The sequence below is a fragment of the Taudactylus pleione genome, unplaced genomic scaffold, assembly GCF_031769625.1.
Source record: "Taudactylus pleione unplaced genomic scaffold, aTauple2 ptg000819l, whole genome shotgun sequence".
NCBI classification, from domain to species: Eukaryota; Metazoa; Chordata; class Amphibia; order Anura; family Myobatrachidae; genus Taudactylus; species Taudactylus pleione.
The window spans coordinates 820211-838814 of NW_028285221.1; the positions used below are offsets into that span (position 1 = coordinate 820211).

The 18604-nt window shown below is 48.7% G+C and overlaps 1 protein-coding gene across 1 annotated transcript in view; it reads left to right on the forward strand.

The window, feature by feature from the left end:
* The first annotated feature begins 1143 nt into the window (after window positions 1-1143).
* The window catches only part of LOC148474691 (cytochrome P450 4B1-like), a 211998-nt gene continuing 194537 nt past the window's right edge, over window positions 1144-18604 (forward strand). Inside the window, exon 1 of the mRNA XM_088458236.1 lies at window positions 1144-1338. Coding sequence (XP_088314362.1) covers window positions 1144-1338 — 195 coding nt within the window. The remainder of the gene's footprint in view (window positions 1339-18604) is intronic.

Consider the following 18604-nt stretch of genomic DNA (forward strand, 5'->3'; position numbering starts at 1 on the left):
TTGCGCCTTTCCATACACTGGACTGTTGTTTGGATTCCGGAACATAATGAAGATTCCATGATCCATCACATGTCACTAAATCGGGTATCCTTTCCGTCAATCAAATGGTGTTCTTACACAATTCAACTCGTTGCTGCATCTGCTCTTCTGTGGGATCTCTGGGCACCCACCTGGCACAAACGTGATGTATTGTCAGTTCCTGTGTCACATCCGCTCTTCTATGGGATCTCTGGGTACCCACCTGGCACACGTGATGCATTGTCAGTTCCTTTGTCACAATATGCTGAACACGTTGGAATGAGATCGCACAGTGAAGCCAAAAATTTGCGTAAAGTTTACTTCTGTCATTTTGCAATATCCCTGCAGCTTTGGCAATGCTGATATCTGTAACCGCGGTGGATGGTCTCCCAGAACGCGCTACGTCAGTCACTTGCATATTACCCTCTTTGAAGTGCTACTGCCACCGATATACTGCAGCACGGCTAATTGTTTCTCCACCATATGCTTGCCGTAACATTTCATGAGTTTCATTTCCACTTTTTCCAAGTTTAACACAAAATTCAATCTCACATCTCTGACGTAAACTCAGACAAGTCTTCCTCATCCACCATGAAGAGACGTACGAAGATCTTCCACTCGCTGTGACCAAACAAAGACTACGGCAGTCCAACCGCAGGTTCAGACACATCGATGTATGAGCTTCACAGTAACCAGCATAGCGTTGCCAAGTCTACCTATTGGACAGAACAACAGAGGTAGCCCTCGTATTTTAAAACCCTAATTTTAACCCATATTTGGAATGTCTATTACAAACTTGAACATGAGATTTAAATTTTGAGCCACAAGTTTGAATTGCGAACATGTGCGTGGCCATTCAATCAGTGAAAGGTCATTTAATTAAAATAAAAAACAAAATTAAACATTTTGGTACATCTTTTCTGAGATAAACCAACATAATCAGATCAACAAAACTTTCTTTACTTAAATGTATACTCTCATATTTCACATAACATGCGAGTGTACCCACACCCTCCTGAAGCATTCTCTCCTCCTACTTATACATTGTCCTGGCCTTTGGACGTTTCTGTCACTAAAACATTACTTATATCTCTGCATGTGTACAGTGCACTGAATACACCAGACATGGCTTCCTCCTCTGTGCTGTCCGGGCTCCTCTCTCTCAGTGTCCGTGAGCTCTGTATCTGGGCTGTCTGGCTGTGCCTCCTGTATCTGCTGTACACAGCATCTAAGCTCTATCTGAGGTGGCAGCAGCTACACAGGATGTTCTCTGCTTTCCCAGGACCTAAGCGTCACTGGCTGTACGGCAATGCTCATGTGGTAAGTGCCAGGCTGTGCCTCCTGTATCTGCTGTACACAGCCTCTAAGCTGTAACTGAGGTAAGTGCCCGGCTGTGCCTCCTGTATATGCTATACCCAGCCTCTAAGCTGTACCTGAGGGGGCAGCAGCTGCACAGGGTGTTATCTGCTTTTGTACTCAGGCTTTTTAGACTTAGTGTCCCTTGTGAGTAAAGCAGAACTCTCGACATTGGTCTTGATAGCTTAATCACACTGGATTCTAAAGCCACTACTAAGAATTCTGCAGCATCACCATAGCAATCTCCATATCATCCACCTTTCTATGTACTCATTCCTGTCTCTGCATGCACGCAGCCTGATACTGTAGAGTGTACAGAAAACTAGAAAAACTCTTCTTATACTTATGATTTATATTATTTATGGCTGATAATGTGGCCTGATAGGCAGCGGGTCACCATCATGTTGCCATGATGATGGGCCTATTTTTATGTGGAGGCCTGGGGATGTAGATCCATCCACCAATGTTAATCTGGCCTTGGGCTCACCTTCATGACTTTGTTGAGAGCTGCACCACCCTTACAGGGTCAGCAACACCACCCTCACGGGATGGGTAGTTAAGTTTAGAAGGGGGAGTTGGATCATACCTGCCGACTTTCTGGCTACTCCTTCCGGGAGGCAGCAGCCAAAATTGGCAGGATGGGGGGGCGTGGTTGGAACAAGGGGGAGTAACCAGGCAGGTGATGGGCGCTTGTGGGCATGGCGGGGCCACGTGTTTGCGTCAGTTTGGCCCTGCTCCCGCTACACAATGCCGATAATATAGGCATTGTGAAGCAGGGGGCAGGGCCAAAATGATGCGAATCACATCATCGGTCCCCTCCCCACTGTGGGGGTTGCAAAGATTATTGCGGGGGGATAGGAGAGGTGGGCGGCAGCCGGGAGGTCGGGAGTGGCAGCCAATTTTTTTGGAGGCTCCCGACCAAATTGGGAGGGTAGGCAAGTATGAGTTGGATACCACCAAGGCAGTCCACCATTGCAGTGTATGTTTTAGCTGAGCACAGTAGGGGTTTGCTGTGTTATAGCCATCCTTTCTTTACCACCATACATTTTATTTAATAGTTCTAGATAAATATGGGGAGAGTACTAATCCTTGGAGAGTGATTAAAGTGGAGAGATATAAAGTACCAACCAATCAGCTCCTATAATTTTTCTCCACCTTACCACTCTCCAAGGCTTAGTACATCTCCTCCTTAATATTCCATCAATTCAATTCAAATAAGTAAATGCTGAAGCCAATTTGGTTAATAATGTTCCTTTTGCTCCAGAGCGGGGCAATCAGTTAATTTTTCCTTGGTGGCATCGGATATCCAGGGTATCAGCTATAAGTGCAGCTGGGGTAAAAACAATCCTCCAATACTGGATCCCGCTCACCCTCCTTCTCTCCCGGTACATGGATAATCTGCCCCCTTCTCTATGATGTCACATGTTACACGCCCTACCACACACTACTGGTTTGCACTTTAGCTTTTTGCCAATGACCTACCCATTGCTACTCCTTCGGGGCTGGCTGGCAACTTTTAGCCTGTAGTGCAAATCAAGCAGCCCCAGCTTTTCTACCAGCACATGGCAACAGCAAAATGGACGTGGCAGAACAACTACAGGCCAGGTTTATCTAATGGGGATGCAGTTTAAATGTGTAATGCAATATATGAAAATTCATTATGTTTAAGAAGAACTATAGTCAAATACATTATCTACCAGTCCTGTCAGACACACAGAGACTATTCTAGTGACAGATATACAATATAGGAAGCAATATACAATACCCACCTCACAGTACCTACCCCCTCACCACCCTGCACCTCCAATACCCACCTCACAGCACCTACCTGCCCCTCCAATACCCACCTCACAGCACCTCCAATACCCACCTCACAGGACCTACCCCCTCACCACCCTGCACCTCCAATACCCACCTCACACCACCTACCCCCTCCCCACCCTGCCCCTCCAATACCCACCTCATAGCACCTACCCCCTCCCCACCCTGCCCCTCCAATACCCACCTCACAGCACCTACCCCTCCCCACCCTGCCCCTCCAATACCCACCTCACAGCACCTACCCCCTCCCCACCCTGCCCCTCCAATACCCACCTCATAGCACCTACCCCCTCCCCACCCTGCCCCTCCAATACCCACCTCACAGCACCTACCCCCTCCCCACCCTGCCCCTCCAATACCCACCTCACAGCACCTACCCCCTCCCCACACAGCCCCTCCAATACCCACCCCACAGCACCTAACCCCTCCCCACCCTGCTCCTCCAATACCCACCTCACAGCACCTACCCCCTCCCCACCCTGCCCCTCCAATACTCACCTCACAGCACCTACCCCCTCCCCACCCTGCCCCTCCAATAGCCACCTCTCAGCACCTACCCCTCCCCACCCTGCCCCTCCAATACCCACCCACCTCACAGGACCTACCCCCTCCCCACCCTGCCCCTCCAATACCCACCTCACAGCACCTACCCCCTCTCCACCCTGCACCTCCAATACCCACCTCACAGCACCTACCCCCTCCCCACCCTGCCCCTCCAATACCCACCCACCTCACAGCACCTAGCCCCTCCCCACCCTGCTCCTCCAATACCCACCTCACAGCACCTACCCCCTCCCCACCCTGCCCATCCAATACACACCTCACAGCACCTAGCCCCTCCCCACTCTACCGCTCCAATACCCACCTCACAGCACCTACCCCCTGCCCATCCAATACCCACATCACAGCACCTACCCCCTCCCCACCCTGCCCCTCCAATACCCACCTCACAGCACCTACCCCCTCCCCACCCTGCACCTCCAATACCCACCTCACAGCACCGACCCCCTCCCCACCCTGCACCTCCAATACCCACCTCACAGCACCTACCCCCTCCCCACCCTGCACCTCCAATACCCACCTCACAGCACCTACCCCCTCCCCACCCTGCCCCTCCAATACCCACCTCACAGCACCTACCCCCTCCCCACCCTACACCTCCAATACCCACCTCACAGCACCTACCCCCTCCCCACCCTGTCCCTCCAATGTCCACCTCACAGTACCTACCCCCTCCCCACCCTGCTCCTCCAATGTCCACCTCACAGGACCTACCCCCTCCCCACCCTGCCCCTCCAATACCCACCTCACAGCACCTACCTCCTCCCCATGCTGCCCCTCCAATACTTACCTCACAGCACCTACACCCTCTCCACCATGCCCCTCCAATGTCCACCGCACTCTGTCCTGTCTGACACAGACTATTCTAGTTACTGATATACAACATAGGAAGCAATATACAATAATCACCTCAAAGTTCCTACCCCCTCCCCACCCTGCACCTCCAATACCCACCTCACAGCACCTATCCCCTCCCCACCCTGCCCCTCCAATACCCACCTCACAGCACCTACCCCCTCATCACCCTGCTCCTCCAATGTCCACCTCACAGGAACTACCCCCTCCCCACCCTGCCCCTCCAATACCCACCTCACAGCACCTACCTGCCCCTCACACCACCTACCCACCCCTACAATACCCACCTCACAGCACCTACCACCTCCCCACCCTGCTCCTCCAATGTCCACCTCACGGCACCTCTTTCCTCCCCACCCTGCCGCTCAAATGTCCACCTCACTCTGTGCTGTCTGACAGAGACTATTCTAGTGACTGATATACAACATAGGAAGCAATATACAATAACCACCTCACAGCACCTACTCCTTCACCTACCTGCCCCTCCAATGCCCACCTCACAGCACCTCCATCCCCTCCAATAACCACCTCACAGCACCTACCCACCTTTGATGTCCATTTCACAACATCTCCTCCACCACTTACTGCCCCTCAAAATAATGCCTCCAACTCACATTTAGACACATTGTGCCACACAGCAGAAACCACAATTCACATTACACAACACAGTAGTGTCCACAACTCAGACTATCCCACACAGTAGTGCCCCTTATAGACATTATGTCAGACAGCTCCACTTATACACATTATGCCACACAGTACTAGCCCTTATTCCCATTGTGCCACACAGTAGTACACCTTATCCACACTATACCACACAATAGTGCACCTTATCCACATAATGCCACACTGTGCTGTAGTTCCTCTTATCCACATCTTGCCACACAGTGCTGTAGTTCCATTTATCCACATCATGCCACACAGTACTGTAGTTCCTCACATCCACATCATGCCACACAATACTGTAGTTCCCCTTATCCACATCATGCCACACAGTGCTGTAGTTCCCCTTATCCACATCATGCCACACAGTACTGTAGTTCCTCTTATCCACATCATGCCACACAGTACTGCAGTTCCCCTTATCCACATCATGCCACAGTGCTGAGTTCCCCTTATCCACATCATGCCACACAGTACTGTAGTTCCCCTTATCCACATCATGCCACACAGTACTGTAGTTCCCCTTATCCACATCATGCCACACAGTACTGTAGTTCCCCTTATCCACATCATGCCACACAGTACTGTAGTTCCCCTTATCCACATCATGCCACAGTGCTGTAGTTCCCCTTATCCACATCATGCCACACAGTACTGTAGTTCCTCTTATCCACATCATGCCACACAGTACTGTAGTTCCTCTTATCCACATCATGCCACACAGTACTGCAGTTCCACTTATCCACATCATGCCACAGTGCTGTAGTTCCCCTTATCCACATCATGCCACAGTGCTGTAGTTCCCCATATCTACATCATGCCACACAGTACTGTAGTTCCTCTTATCCACATCATGCCACACAGTACTGTAGTTCCTCTTATCCACATCATGCCACACAGTGCAGTAGTTTCTCTTATCCACATCATGCCACACAGTGCAGTTGTTCCCCTTATCCACATCATGCCACACAGTGCTGTAGTTCCCCTTATCCGCATCATGTCACACAGTGCTGTAGTTCCCCTTATCCGCATCATGCCACACAGTGCTGTAGTTCCCCTTATCCGCATCATGCCACACAGTGCTGTAGTTCCCCTTATCCGCATCATGCCACACAGTGCTGTAGTTCCCCTTATCCACATCATGCCACACAGTGCTGTAGTTCCCCTTATCCACATCATGCCACACAGTGCTGTAGTTCCCCCTTATCCACATCATGCCACACAGTGCTGTAGTTCCCCTTATCCACATCATGCCACACAGTGCTGTAGTTCCCCTTATCCACATCATGCCAAACTGTGCTGTAGTTCCCTTTATCCACATCATGCCGCACAGTGCTGTAGTTCCCCTTATCCACATCATGTCACACAGTACTGTAGTTACCCTTATCCACATCATGCCACACAGTACTGTAGTTCCATTTATCTACATCATTCCAGACAGTACTGTAGTTCCCCTTATCCGCATCATGTTACACAGTACTGTAGTTCCCCATATCCGCATCATGCCACACAGTGCTGTAGTTCCCCTTATCCGCATCATGCCACACAGTGCTGTAGTTCCCTTTATCCTCATCATGCCACACAGTGCTGTAGTTCCCCTTATCCGCATCATGCCACACAGTGCTGTAGTTCCCCTTATCCTCATCATGCCACACAGTGCTGTAGTTCCCCTTATCCACATCATGCCACACAGTGCTGTAGTTCCCCTTATCCGCATCATGCCACACAGTGCTGTAGTTCCCCTTATCCGCATCATGCCACACAGTGCTGTAGTTCCCCTTATCCGCATCATGCCACACAGTGCTGTAGTTCCCCTTATCCGCATCATGCCACACAGTGCTGTAGTTCCCCTTATCCGCATCATGCCACACAGTGCTGTAGTTCCCCTTATCCGCATCATGTCACACAGTACTGTAGTTCCCCATATCCGCATCATGCCACACAGTGCTGTAGTTCCCCTTATCCGCATCATGCCACACAGTGCTGTAGTTCCCTTTATCCTCATCATGCCACACAGTGCTGTAGTTCCCCTTATCCGCATCATGCCACACAGTGCTGTAGTTCCCCTTATCCTCATCATGCCACACAGTGCTGTAGTTCCCCTTATCCACATCATGCCACACAGTGCTGTAGTTCCCCTTATCCGCATCATGCCACACAGTGCTGTAGTTCCCCTTATCCGCATCATGCCACACAGTGCTGTAGTTCCCCTTATCCGCATCATGCCACACAGTGCTGTAGTTCCCCTTATCCGCATCATGCCACACAGTGCTGTAGTTCCCCTTATCCGCATCATGCCACACAGTGCTGTAGTTCCCCTTATCCGCATCATGCCACACAGTGCTGTAGTTCCCCTTATCCGCATCATGCCACACAGTGCTGTAGTTCCCCTTATCCGCATCATGCCACACAGTGCTGTAGTTCCCCTTATCCACATCATGCCACACAGTACTGTAGTTCCCCTTATCCACATCATGCCACATAGTGCTGTAGTACATAAAGTCAATAGGGGCTTTCTCTAGCTTTTTACCTCTGGGAAGTGGTCTCCTTGAAGGACAATTCTTCCATTTGATGGCAAAGCTAGAATTTTAATCCCTTGTAAAATAATGTCTTGTTAATTTTTGTGGGATCACACCTATTTATTATAAGAATCTGACCGTATTCCCTGCTATTAAATAGACTTTATATGGTTGTGAACTTGTGATCAGAGGGTGTATAATAGTATAAGTGCATTTTAAACCAACAGTCATTTAGCACTTAATATCCCCATATAATGTTTCTAGGATTAGAATGGTAAGAATGAGCAGGCACAAATATATCTGGGTTCACACTCAGAGTGTCGAATCGGGTTGACAAGATGTCCACATTATGCAGTGTATACGTACTATTGTGCGCTCCTGTGCAACGTTACAGATCTGCCAATCTGATGATCCGGTGGCTGACATCATGGTTCTGGAATGAGCGGGGAAACAACATTTTGTGCGGTCCTACCCCAGATCGTGCAGTTTGTACGCCATACTTACCTACCGGAAGTTTCGGGAGGCTCCCGAATTTTCAAGGAACCCCCCGCACCCCATGAAGAGTATCCAAATGTCTGGCATCCCGCCCACTTCCTAGTGATGTGGGCAGGATGGGGAGATAATTAACATGAATTGCGGTGTAAATTACGTGAAACTGTGTCATTTAGCCCCATCCCCTCCTTACGCTTCCACGGTTCACAACACTTTGCCTGATGATGCCCGGGGAGCAGATAACACAAGTCGGTAAGTTTGGTGTATGGACCACCCGTTATATCGTCCTGTCCCATCCAGGGACAGCGCTAGGCTTTGCTGCACCCAGCTCCGTGCTGTGTTCCCACCCCTTCCCTTCTCCACTCCCTCCCCCGGAGCTTACATTATCACACTTAATACCTGCCCTGCTTCCTCCTATCCAACTTACTACTTGTTATAGCAGTAACAAGATAACTAGTCTACTCAATGATAATGATTTTGATTATGCGCATGTGAGCCAAACTAGGGCAACAACCTCAGTGATCCATAACACCTGCCCCGTTTTCTCCTATCCTAGCTTACTACAATAGTAATAAAGTAACTAGCCTACTTAATGATAATGATTATGCTCATGTGAGCCAAACTAACAGATGTGGACGCTCAGCCTATGATAGGCAATTAGCTACATTGTAATTCATTGCATATGCTGGAGGCTAGTCCCGCCTTTAGTGGCACCTGATTGGCCACCTGCTACTTGCTCTCACCTATCACTGGCCGGACATACACATATATACTAAGGGTTTGCATCGGCCACTTTTCGTGTTTTGGTTTTGGATCTGGATCTTTCGTCGTGTTTTGGATCTGGATTGGTTTTGCCAAAAGCACCCTTCCGGGTTTTGTGTTTTGGATCTGTATTTTTTTTTTGAAAAAAGCATAAAAACAGCTAAATGATTTGCATGAGCGTACCCCTACAGCAGACAGGGCACCCCCCTGTAAAAATTTATATGAGGGTACCCCTTAGCAGACAGTGCACCCCCTGTAAAAAATTTTGTATGAGTATACCTCTACAGCCAGCCAGCCCCTATGGACAGCAACAGCTCCCTCCCTCCCTCTTCACAGTAGCCAGCCGTACTTTATTATTTTATTTAATAACAGACTAGTTAGTCTAACACACTGAGCTCCCTCCTAACTCAGTCAGAATGAATAATCTAAAACCAGCGAGAATCCGACAGCGGGATGATGACGTTTTGCCTCGATTTCAGTTCCGAGCCAGGCAGGAATACCCGAGGCTGACTCGCTTCCCGGCTCGGATCAGGGGGGCTCGGGGGGGGGGTTTGGATCTCGGAAATCCGAACCTGCTCACCTCTAATATATACCCGACCAGTTCTGAGCTCATACAGACTTCAATTGACAAAGCCACTCTCTGGTGAAACGTACGTCTTGACCATGGAGCACCTGCTGTGCACTTGGGGAGTCCACTGACAGCACGCCACTGCTATAACAGACTCAACATCAGGTACCTTTTTCTTTTCAGGGACTCGCTGGGTGGTATCACCTTACTAATTTTGGGCCACCCACTGCGCTGTCTCAGACAACAGTGGGGTGAGAGTGACCTATACACACCAACTCTCTACCTGTACCTTCCTTCTTTTGGGATTGGAGCTTCCTGAACCACTCACCTCATATTGTCGGAGATTATCTCTCACATATATGGCGGCAGCATCATTCAGGATTTCCTACTGCTCATGATTTTCTGTTTATTTCTTATACTGTACATATAGTACTCTCATTTACTGGTCACTGAACAAGGGAGCCCATACATATAGCACTCTCATTTACTGGTCACTGCACCAGGGATCCCATACATATAACACTCTCATTTACTGGTCACTGCACCAGGGAGGCCATACATATAACACTCTCATTTACTGGTCACTGCACCAGGGAGGCCATACATATAACACTCTCATTTACTGGTCACAGCACCAGAGAGCCTATACATATAGCACTCTCATTTACTGGTCACTGCACCAGGGATCCCATACATATAGCACTCTCATTTACTGGTCACTGCACCAGGGAGGCCATACATATAACACTCATTTACTGGTCACTGCACCAGGGAGGCCATACATATAGCAATCTCATTTACTGGTCACTGCACCAGGGAGGCCATACATATAACACTCTCATTTACTGGTCACTAGACCAGGGAGCCCATACATATAGCACTCTCATTTACTGGTCTCTGCACCAGGGAGACCATACATATAGCACTCTAATTTACTGGTCACTGCACCAGGGATCCCATACATATAACACTCTCATTTACTGGTCACTGCACCAGGGAGGCCATACATATAACACTCTCATTTACTGGTCACTGCACCAGGGAGCCCATACATATAACATTCTCATTTACTGGTCACTGCACCAGGGATCCCATACATATAGCACTCTCATTTACTGGTCACTGCACCAGGGAGCCCATACATATAGCACTCTCATTTACTGGTCACTGCACCAGGTAGGCCATATATATAGCGCTCTCATTTACTGGTCACTGCACCAGGGAGGCCATACATATAACACTCTCATTTACTGGTCACTGCACCAGGGAGCCCATACATATAGCACTCTCATTTACTGGTCACTGCACCAGGGATCCCATACATATAGCACTCTCATTTACTGGTCTCTGCACCAGGGAGCCCATACATATAGCACTCTCATTTACTGGTCACTGCACCAGGGATCTCATACATATAACACTAATTTACTGGTCACTGCAACAGGGAGGCCATACATATAGCACTCTCATTTACTGGTCACTGCACCAGGGAGCCCATACATATAGCACTCTCATTTACTGGTCACTGCACCAGGGAGGCCATACATATAGCACTCTCATTTACTGGACACAGCACCAGGGAGCCCATACATATAGCACTCTCATTTACTGGTCACTGCACCAGGGATCCCATACATAAAGCACTCTCATTTACTGGTCACTGCACCAGGGAGCCCATACATATAGCACTCTCATTTACTGGTCACTGCACCAGGTAGGCTATATATATAGCGCTCTCATTTACTGGTCACTGCACCAGGGATCCCATACATATAGCACTCATTTACTGGTCACTGCACCAGGGAGCCCATACATATAGCACTCTCATTTACTGGTCACTGCACCAGGGAGCCCATACATATAGCACTCATTTACTGGTCACTGCACCAGGGAGGCCATACATATAACAATCATTTACTGGTCACTGCACCAGGGAGGCCATACATATAGCACTCTCATTTACTGGTCACTGCACCAGGGAGGCCATACATATAACACTCTCATTTACTGGTCACTGCACCAGGGAGCCCATACATATAGCACTCTCATTTACTGGTCTCTGCACCAGGGAGCCCATACATATAGCACTCTCATTTACTGGTCACTGCACCAGGGATCTCATACATATAACACTAATTTACTGGTCACTGCACCAGGGAGGCCATACATATAACACTCTCATTTACTGGTCACTGCACCAGGGAGCCCATACATATAGCACTCTCATTTACTGGTCACTGCACCAGGGAGGCCATACATATAGCACTCTCATTTACTGGACACAGCACCAGGGAGCCCATACATATAGCACTCTCATTTACTGGTCACTGCACCAGGGATCCCATACATAAAGCACTCTCATTTACTGGTCACTGCACCAGGGAGCCCATACATATAGCACTCTCATTTACTGGTCACTGCACCAGGTAGGCTATATATATAGCACTCTCATTTACTGGTCACTGCACCAGGGATCCCATACATATAGCACTCATTTACTGGTCACTGCACCAGGGAGCCCATACATATAGCACTCTCATTTACTGGTCACTGCACCAGGGAGCCCGTACATATAGCACTCATTTACTGGTCACTGCACCAGGGAGCCGATACATATAGCGCTCTCATTTACTCGTCACTGCACCAGGGAGCCTACACATATAGCACTCTCATTTACTGGTCACTGCACCAGGGAGCCCATACATATAGCACTCATTTACTGGTCACTGCACGAGGGAGCCCATACATGTAGCGCTCTCATTTACTGGTCACTGCACCAGGGAGCCTATACATATTGCACCCTCATTTACTGGTCACTGTACCAGGGAGGCCATACATATAGCACTCTCATTTACTGGTCACTGCACCAGGGAGGCCATACATATAGCACTCTCATTTACTGGGCACTGCAACAGGGAGCCCATACATATAGCACTCTCATTTACTGGGCACTGCACAAGGGAGCCCATACATAAAGTACTCTCATTTACTGGTCACTGCACCAGGGAGCCCATACATATAGTGCTCTCATTTACTGGTCACTGCACCAGGGAGCCCATACATATAGCACTCATTTACTGGTCACTGCACCAGGGAGCCCATACATATAGCACTATCATTTACTGGTCACTGCACCAGGGAGCCCATACATATAGCACTCTCATTTACTGGGCACTGCACCAGGGAGCCCATGCATATAGCACTCTCATTTACTGGGCACTGCACCAGGGAGCCCATACATAAAGTACTCTCATTTACTGGTCACTGTACCAGGGAGTCCATACATATAGCGCTCTCATTTACTGGTCACTGCACCAGGGAGCCCATACATATAGCACTCTCATTTACTGGTCACTGCACCAGGTAGGCTATATATATAGCGCTCTCATTTACTGGTCACTGCACCAGGGATCCCATACATATAGCACTCATTTACTGGTCACTGCACCAGGGAGCCCATACATATAGCACTCTCATTTACTGGTCACTGCACCAGGGAGCCCATACATATAGCACTCATTTACTGGTCACTGCACCAGGGAGCCGATACATATAGCGCTCTCATTTACTCGTCACTGCACCAGGGAGCCTAAACATATAGCACTCTCATTTACTGGTCACTGCACCAGGGAGCCCATACATATAGCACTCATTTACTGGTCACTGCACGAGGGAGCCCATACATGTAGCGCTCTCATTTACTGGTCACTGCACCAGGGAGCCCATACATATAGCACTCTCATTTACTGGACACAGCACCAGGGAGCCCATACATATAGCACTCTCATTTACTGGTCACTGCACCAGGGATCCCATACATAAAGCACTCTCATTTACTGGTCACTGCACCAGGGAGCCCATACATATAGCACTCTCATTTACTGGTCACTGCACCAGGTAGGCTATATATATAGCGCTCTCATTTACTGGTCATTGCACCAGGGATCCCATACATATAGCACTCATTTACTGGTCACTGCACCAGGGAGCCCATACATATAGCACTCTCATTTACTGGTCACTGCACCAGGGAGCCCATACATATAGCACTCATTTACTGGTCACTGCACCAGGGAGCCGATACATATAGCGCTCTCATTTACTCGTCACTGCACCAGGGAGCCTACACATATAGCACTCTCATTTACTGGTCACTGCACCAGGGAGCCCATACATATAGCACTCATTTACTGGTCACTGCACGAGGGAGCCCATACATGTAGCGCTCTCATTTACTGGTCACTGCACCAGGGAGCCTATACATATTGCACCCTCATTTACTGGTCACTGTACCAGGGAGGCCATACATATAGCACTCTCATTTACTGGTCACTGCACCAGGGAGGCCATACATATAGCACTCTCATTTACTGGGCACTGCAACAGGGAGCCCATACATATAGCACTCTCATTTACTGGGCACTGCACAAGGGAGCCCATACATAAAGTACTCTCATTTACTGGTCACTGCACCAGGGAGCCCATACATATAGTGCTCTCATTTACTGGTCACTGCACCAGGGAGCCCATACATATAGCACTCATTTACTGGTCACTGCACCAGGGAGCCCATACATATAGCACTATCATTTACTGGTCACTGCACCAGGGAGCCCATACATATAGCACTCATTTACTGGTCACTGCACCAGGGAGCCCATACATATAGCGCTCTCATTTACTGGTCACTGCACCAGGGAGCCTATACATATAGCACCCACATTTACTGCTCACTGCACCAGGGAGGCCATACATATAGCACTCTCATTTACTGGTCACTGCACCAGGGAGGCCATACATATAACACTCTCATTTACTGGTCACTGCACCAGGGAGCCCATACATATAGCACTCTCATTTACTGGTCACTGCACCAGGGAGGCCATACATATAGCACTCTCATTTACTGGACACAGCACCAGGGAGCCCATACATATAGCACTCTCATTTACTGGTCACTGCACCAGGGATCCCATACATAAAGCACTCTCATTTACTGGTCACTGCACCAGGGAGCCCATACATATAGCACTCTCATTTACTGGTCACTGCACCAGGTAGGCTATATATATAGCGCTCTCATTTACTGGTCACTGCACCAGGGATCCCATACATATAGCACTCATTTACTGGTCACTGCACCAGGGAGCCCATACATATAGCACTCTCATTTACTGGTCACTGCACCAGGGAGCCCATACATATAGCACTCATTTACTGGTCACTGCACCAGGGAGCCGATACATATAGCGCTCTCATTTACTCGTCACTGCACCAGGGAGCCTAAACATATAGCACTCTCATTTACTGGTCACTGCACCAGGGAGCCCATACATATAGCACTCATTTACTGGTCACTGCACGAGGGAGCCCATACATGTAGCGCTCTCATTTACTGGTCACTGCACCAGGGAGCCTATACATATTGCACCCTCATTTACTGGTCACTGTACCAGGGAGGCCATACATATAGCACTCTCATTTACTGGTCACTGCACCAGGGAGGCCATACATATAGCACTCTCATTTACTGGGCACTGCAACAGGGAGCCCATACATATAGCACTCTCATTTACTGGGCACTGCACAAGGGAGCCCATACATAAAGTACTCTCATTTACTGGTCACTGCACCAGGGAGCCCATACAAATAGTGCTCTCATTTACTGGTCACTGCACCAGGGAGCCCATACATATAGCACTCATTTACTGGTCACTGCACCAGGGAGCCCATACATATAGCACTATCATTTACTGGTCACTGCACCAGGGAGCCCATACATATAGCACTCATTTACTGGTCACTGCACCAGGGAGCCCATACATATAGCGCTCTCATTTACTGGTCACTGCACAAGGGAGCCTATACATATAGCACCCACATTTACTGCTCACTGCACCAGGGAGGCCATACATATAGCACTCTCATTTACTGGTCACTGCACCAGGGAGCCCATACATATAGCACTCTCATTTACTGGGCACTGCACCAGGGAGCCCATGCATAAAGTACTCTCATTTACTGGTCACTGCACCAAGGAGCCCATACATATAGCGCTCTCATTTACTGGTCACTGCACCAGTGAGCCCATACATATAGCACTCTCATTTACTGGTCACTGCACCAGGGAGCCCATACATATAGCACTCATTTACTGGTCACTGCACCAGGGAGCCCATACATATAGCGCTCTCATTTACTGATCACTGCACCAGGGAGCCTATACATATAGCACTCTCATTTACTGGTCACTGCACCAGGGATGCCATACATATAGCACTCTCATTTACTGGTCACTGCACCAGGGAGCCCATACATATAGCACTCTCATTTACTGGGCACTGCACCAGGGAGCCCATGCATATAGCACTCTCATTTACTGGGCACTGCACCAGGGAGCCCATACATAAAGTACTCTCATTTACTGGTCACTGTACCAGGGAGTCCATACATATAGCGCTCTCATTTACTGGTCACTGCACCAGGGAGCCCATACATATAGCACTCTCATTTACTGGTCACTGCACCAGGTAGGCTATATATATAGCGCTCTCATTTACTGGTCACTGCACCAGGGATCCCATACATATAGCACTCATTTACTGGTCACTGCACCAGGGAGCCCATACATATAGCACTCTCATTTACTGGTCACTGCACCAGGGAGCCCATACATATAGCACTCATTTACTGGTCACAGCACCAGGGAGCCGATACATATAGCGCTCTCATTTACTGCTCACTGCACCAGGGAGCCTACACATATAGCACTCTCATTTACTGGTCACTGCACCAGGGAGCCCATACATATAGCACTCCTTTACTGGTCACTGCACGAGGGAGCCCATACATGTAGCGCTCTCATTTACTGGTCACTGCACCAGGGAGCCTATACATATTGCACCCTCATTTACTGGTCACTGTACCAGGGAGGCCATACATACAGCACTCTCATTTACTGGTCACTGCACCAGGGAGGCCATACATATAGCACTCTCATTTACTGGGCACTGCAACAGGGAGCCCATACATATAGCACTCTCATTTACTGGGCACTGCACAAGGGAGCCCATACATAAAGTACTCTCATTTACTGGTCACTGCACCAGGGAGCCCATACATATAGTGCTCTCATTTACTGGTCACTGCACCAGGGAGCCCATACATATAGCACTCATTTACTGGTCACTGCACCAGGGAGCCCATACATATAGCACTATCATTTACTGGTCACTGCACCAGGGAGCCCATACATATAGCACTCATTTACTGGTCACTGCACCAGGGAGCCCATACATATAGCACTCTCATTTACTGGTCACTGCACCAGGGAGCCTATACATATAGCACCCTCATTTACTGCTCACTGCACCAGGGAGGCCATACATATAGCACTCTCATTTACTGGTCACTGCACCAGGGAGCCCATACATATAGCACTCTCATTTACTGGGCACTGCACCAGGGAGCCCATGCATAAAGTACTCTCATTTACTGGCCACTGCACCAAGGAGCCCATACATATAGCGCTCTCATTTACTGGTCACTGCACCAGGGAGCCCATACATATAGCACTCTCATTTACTGGTCACTGCACCAGGGAGCCCATACATATAGCACTCATTTACTGGTCACTGCACCAGGGAGCCCATACATATAGCGCTCTCATTTACTGATCACTGCACCAGGGAGCCTATACATATAGCACTCTCTTTTACTGGTCACTGCACCAGGGAGGCCATACATATAGCACTCTCATTTACTGGTCACTGCACCAGGGAGGCCATACATATAGCACTCTCATTTACTGATCACTGCACCAGGGAGCCCATGCATATAGCACTCTCATTTACTGGGCACTGCACCAGGGAGCCCATACATAAAGTACTCTCATTTACTGGTCACTGCACCAGGGAGCCCATACATATAGCACTCTCATTTACTGGTCACTGCACCAGGGAGCCCATACATATAGCACTCATTTACTGGGCACTGCACCAGGGAGCCCATACATAAAGTACTCTTATTTACTGGTCACTGCACCAGGGAGCAAAAACATATAGCACTCTCATTTACTGGTCACTGCACCAGGGAACCCATACATATAGCACTCATTTACTGTTCACTGCACCAGGGAGCCCATACATGTAGCGCTCTCATTTACTGGTCACTGCACCAGAGAGCCTATACATATAGCACCCTCATTTACTGGTCACTGTACCAGGGAGGCCATACATATAGCACTCTCATTTACTGGTCACTGCACCAGGGAGGCCATACATATAGCACTCTCATTTACTGGGCACTGCACCAGGGAGCCCATACATAAAGTACTCTTATTTACTGGTCACTGCACCAGGGAGCCCATACATATAGCACTCTCATTTACTGGTCACTGCACCAGGGAGGCCATACATATAACACTCTCATTTACTGGTCTCTGCACCAGGGACCTCCGCTGATTTCACCAGACTCCCAGCGAGTTAGATTTTAGCATCTGCTGTTTATCTATCTTTCTTCATACTGCCAGGATATAGGAGGCAGGTCCGCTCTTGCCCCATTAGCTACATTTGTATAGGGGATACAGCAGCCACCATACTATACTGAGCAGTATTTTTTCACTATCCTTTTTGGTACTCACCTGATACTAATTACTGTGGTATTTAATTACTTCCTTTACCACACCTTAAATTAATCCAGACTAGTGAAACTACACTGATCCACAATTTTACTCCTGCAAAAATATTTTTGCACTGTGGAGCCTATTCATCATTACTAAACTTTCCCTGGAGGTAATTAGGTTTAGAGCTCGCATGGAGTTCTACCTAATTACCAGAGGAATCCATCATTCCTCCTCCCTATAACTATCTATTCCGGTACCTGTCATTTTTGCGATGACAGCTTATCGGGAAATAGATAGTTATCCCTAACTATCTATTTTACCGCAGCTGGAATCCGTGCTGCGCATGCGCTGTTACATTCGTTAACC